Genomic DNA, 4748 nt, shown 5'->3' with positions numbered 1-4748 from the left:
CCCTGCAGTGGAAGCGCGGAGTGCTAACCACTGGACTGCCAGGTAGGTCCCCACCTCTGTGGTTTTTATTAAAATTATTTCTTTGACCAACTTCTCAAGAAGAGGAAAGGGACAAAAGGGCCCAGAGAGGTTAAGAGGCACCTGCCCGAGGGAGGCGGTGGGCGGCTAGCAGACGCCGGCTGGTGGGCGGGGTGCAGGGGCGGAGCTCGGGTGACGCGACGCTCACGTGACCGCTCGGCCCAGAAGTGGGCACCGGTCCGGGTAGTGGCCCTCCCTCGGTGTTGTCGGACCCGGAGCCGTCTGCGAGCCCCTAGTTGTTGCTCCTGGTTCTTTCAGGTCAGTGTGAGGGTCCTCGTCGCTGCCTGTGGGACACCGGAATGGGGGAGGAGGAACGGGCGCAGAAAGGAGAAAGGTTGGGGATGGGGTTCTGGTCGAGGGGAGCTGGCCAGACTGTAGCTAGAGATGGCGGAGGGAAAACGGCTAAGGGGGAGCAAACGGCCGTTGGGCGGAGGGAGGGGGAGGCGGACACCCCAAGTACCCATTCCCCTTTCTCTAAACATCTTTCTCTGCCCTCCGTCCATCTTGGAGCCGGAGATTGTGAGCTAGGGGGCGCCCCAGCAGTGAGGCAGTGGAAATAAATCCCCTCTGCCACTCTGTGCGTAGAGTAGAAAGTTGACCTCGAGGGTGGGGAGGCGAGTTGCCTTTGGGAGAGAAGGACGCAGAGATCCAAAATTAGTTTGGAAAACATCCTGGTCTGGCGCCCGAGGCATGAAAAGAAATGGCGGCTGGGGTGCAGGGGGCGGAGGAGGGGGTGGGGGAGGGAAACGGTGGGTGAGGAGGGCAGAGATTCTGGAAAGGGGCCCGAGTCCCTGTGCATCCACCGGTGCCCATCCCCGGTCTCCTGTCTGTCTGCAGGTCTACGTGTCTGTTGTTCCCAGCGCTCTACTGGGCTATAGAAAGAGGAGGAACCTGTCCAGAATCCCCGCAGGTCAGTGAAGGAAGAGGGCACTGGACAGGGACCCAGAGGGGTGGGGAGTGTGGAGGGACCGCCCGCGAAGAATTGGGGGCCCCACTGCCCACTTCCCAACACATTTACACACTGCCGCGCTGAGCATGCATAGGGAAAAATGGCAGGGCCTGCCAGGGAAGTGTTGTCTCACGTGTGCACGAGGAATGGTGGGGTAAAGGGTGGGCAAAAGGCACTCTCGGAGGGCCAGACCAGGTCAGGAGATCCCTGACAAAGGGCAAGAAATGACTACTACTGTCCGAACCTGCATTTCCCCCCAAACCTCAGTCTCTCTTGTCTTCTCTTTGTCTTCTCTTCCCCCGCCCCACTCCCAGGACAGGAAAAGGAGGGGACGCTCAACATGGAAAAACTCTGCAGTGAAAATGAAGCGAAGCCTGAGAACCAGGGCAAGATGGAAAACAAAGAACAGCCACTGGATGCAGGAAAACCAGGAGCAGCTTGTACTAGGGAAGATGAGGAAGACTTAGAAAACCAGGGAAGGACAGATCCCAAGGGAAAGACAGATGAGGAAGTATTAACAGTTACGGAAAGGCCAGAGAGTGAGACCAAGCCAAAAGAAGGAGCCCCAGAGAGCCAAGAAAAGCCAGAGAGTGAGGAACAAGCGCAAGAAAGAAAAGCAGAGAGCGAGGGGAAGCCAGGGAGTGAGGAAGAAGCAAAAGAAACAAAAGCAGAGAGTGAGGGGAAGCCAGAGAGTGAGGGGAAGCCAGAGAGCGAGGGGAAGCCAAAAGAAGACAAGCCAGCCAGCGAACCAAGGGAACCGAGGGCTGGCAGAAAGCGCCCCGCTGGGGAGGATGTACCCAGGAAGGCCAAAAGAAAAACCAACAAGGGGCTGGCTCAGTGTCTCAAGGAATACAAGGAGGCCATACATGATATGCATTTGAGCAATGAAGAGATGATAAGAGAATTTGATGAGATGGCCAGGGTGGAGGATGAGGTGAAGAAAACCAGACAGAAATTGGGGGGGTTTATGTGGATGCAAAAAAGTTTACAGGACCCCTTCCACCCAAGGGGCCCAAGGGAACTCAGGGGTGGCTGCAGGGCCCCGCAAAGAGGCTTTGAAGACATTCCTTTTGTGTAGTGCCTGTGGCAGGCATTTACCAGGCCTTGTGCTTTATTAACCTTAAATGCTAATCCTATACTTTAGGTGTCGCTCTCATTATTCAACTGCAGCCCTCTATGTTTCAGTAGCAGATTTTCATCCATTGCATGGAAAAATGTTTATGGTGCATTGTAAAATTAAAAACAAAAATAGTTTTCAGAACCATATATATGGCATCAGTCCATTTTTGTAAAACTACAAAGATACTTTACTAGTGATCCATGTACAAGAAAAACTGAAAACTATCTACTAAAAAATCAATAGCGGTTATCTGTGGGTGATTTTTTTCTGTTTTTTGCTCATCTGTTTATATTCTCTTAACACACAGCTTACTTTTTATCATAGCAATAATGAAAGATAAAAAATAGGAAACCAATACCAAGCAATCAAGTACTATTCAGTGAAGTGCCTTCTGAGGCAGTGGAGACACATAAAATTTGTGTTGCCAGGATGTGAACTGAGTAAAAGTCACATTACCTCTGGGACTCAAAGGTGCAAGAATCAACTTGGCAGTTATTACAGATCCATTGTTGTAAGGGAAACTCTTGGCATCAGTGAGTTGGGGATAAAACTTGCCTTCTAGGGCTGTGGAGAATATTCAGTAAGATGCTGAGTATGTGAGCTGGTTCCCACCCTCTGCCCTGCACTAGCAGGGCTAGAGCCCCAGCAGATGTTTTGGAGAGGGCTGAGGAGGTTTCAAGTGTGTGCAGGAGTAAGTCCAGACAGCTGTGAGGTGGGTGGCCCTCTCCCGCTGGGGTAATGTCATGACTCTTGGGGGGTATGCCTCTGCTTGTGGGTACTGTACCCTCCTAAGGCTCCCACCGCTGCTGATGGGCTAGAGATCGTCATGGTCTAAAACAACACCATGTCACAACTGAAAGGTGGAGAATTCTCTACAGTAGAGTTACCCTAACTCACCTGGGTAGCACCCAGTTGTCACTTGGGTCTTGCTATTTATAAAGTTCTTATAAAACACACCTTTCCAAGTATTTTGTTGGTTTGTGTGTGTTTCTGTGTACAGCCATCTGCACTGGATTTAGATACTGGAGATTGAACCGGGAGAAAAATCTGACCAGATGCTGTGCTATTCTCACCTGTTAATCTCGTGTCTGCTGACGCTTTTTTCTTAGAAGAAGTTGTCTCCTAGGGAATTCCTGTTAAGCCCTGGCTTATCATTTCAGCAGACCCATCTACCTATGTGATTTTTTTCCCTCTGTCTCATTAGCCTTTTATTTACTTATATTTGCTTATAGTGTTTCTTTAAATAAACGTTTAGGCCAGCTGTAGATTTACAGAATTATTACAAAGATACAGTTTCCATATACCCCATACCTGTTATTAACATCATTGGAAAAGACTCAGGCTGGGAGGGATTGGGGGCAGGAGGAGAAGGGGACAACAGAGGATGAGATGGCTGCATGGCATCACCGACTCAACGGACGTGAGTTTGAGTGAACTCTGGGAGTTGGTGATGGACAGGGAGGCCTGGCGTGCTGCGATTCATGGGGTCGCAAAGAGTCGGACACGACTGAGCGACTGAACTGGACTGAACTGAACTTTTAGCTTGAAGCGTTCGTCACAATGAACCAATGTTGATAATTTATCATTAACCAAGATACATACTTTATTCAGAGTACCTCAGTTTTTCCCTAATGTCTTTTTTCTGTTCCCAGGATCCCATCCAGGTTTTCATCTTACAATTAGTCATCATGTCTCCTTAGGCTCCTCTTGGCTGTGACAATTTCTCACACTTTCCCTGTTTCTTATGCCTTGACACTCTTGAGATGCACCGGTCAGGTACTTTGATTAGTGTACCACAGTTTCAGTTTGCTTGATTTTTCTCTTATGGTTAGTGAAGTGAAGTCGCTCAGTCGTGTCCGACTCTTTGTGACCCCGTGGACTGTAGTCTACCAGGGTCCTCTGTCCATGGGATTTTCTAGGCAATAGTCCTGGAGTGCGTTGCCATTTCCTTCTCCAGGGGATCTTCCTAACCCAGGGCTCGAACCCGGGTCTCCCACATTGTAGACAGACGCTTTACCATCTGAGCCACCAGGGAAGCCTCTCTTATGGTTAGACAGGTGTTAAGTGCTTTTTTGGGAAGAGGATCACACAGGCAAAATGGAATCATATAAAGGGTACATACTATCAATATTATCACTGTATATGTTAATATTGGTCACCTGGCTAAAGTAGTGTTCTCAGGATTCTACATGGTAAAGTTACTTTTTTATTTCTCCCTTTCTAGACTATACTCTTTGGAAGAAAGTCACTCTGCACAGTCTACACTTAAAAGACTGTGGTGTTATGTTCAATCTTGTTGAAGATGGAGTATCTCCAACATTTATTTGGAATTCTACATATTTGATTTCTCTCCATTTATTTAATATACTTTGGACTATACTACTACTATATATTTTCATTGCTCAAATTTTTCCACTTTTGGCCATTGGAAGTTCTTTCAGTTGGCTCTTGCATCTATTTAACATACCCCCACCATTGTGTACGTGTGTATGTGTGTGTTTATAAAACTTTCTGGTGCTACAAAATGGTCTAGTCATATCTTGCATATTTCCTGCCCAAATCCTAGAATCAACCATTTCTCCAAGGGACCCTGGTACCTTT

General features: G+C 48.4%; 1 protein-coding gene across 2 annotated transcripts; it reads left to right on the top strand.

Annotated features, from left to right (window-relative positions):
• The first annotated feature begins 232 nt into the window (after window positions 1-232).
• Window positions 233-2253, top strand: TCEAL4 (transcription elongation factor A like 4). 2 transcript variants are annotated; one of them, XM_052663300.1, is made up of 3 exons: window positions 233-336; window positions 916-988; window positions 1347-2253. In XM_052663300.1, exon 3 carries the CDS (start codon window positions 1368-1370, stop codon window positions 2103-2105), a length of 738 nt encoding a protein of 245 aa, XP_052519260.1. In that variant the 5' UTR covers window positions 233-336; window positions 916-988; window positions 1347-1367; the 3' UTR covers window positions 2106-2253. The 2 variants fall into 2 exon arrangements, with proteins under 2 accessions (XP_052519260.1, XP_052519259.1); XM_052663299.1 differs by having other exon boundaries at window positions 239-336; window positions 1342-2253.
• Window positions 2254-4748: the final 2495 nt, after the last annotated feature.

This window comes from Budorcas taxicolor, chromosome X, assembly GCF_023091745.1.
Source record: "Budorcas taxicolor isolate Tak-1 chromosome X, Takin1.1, whole genome shotgun sequence".
Classification (NCBI taxonomy): domain Eukaryota; kingdom Metazoa; phylum Chordata; class Mammalia; order Artiodactyla; family Bovidae; genus Budorcas; species Budorcas taxicolor.
Note: the sequence above shows the minus strand (reverse complement) of the source record. Positions and strands in the feature narration are given on the sequence as shown.

Coding starts and splice junctions, on each gene's coding strand:
- TCEAL4 (XM_052663300.1), top strand. CDS start 1,368: ATGGAAAAACTCTGCAGTGAAAATGAAGCGAAGCCTGAGAACCAGGGC.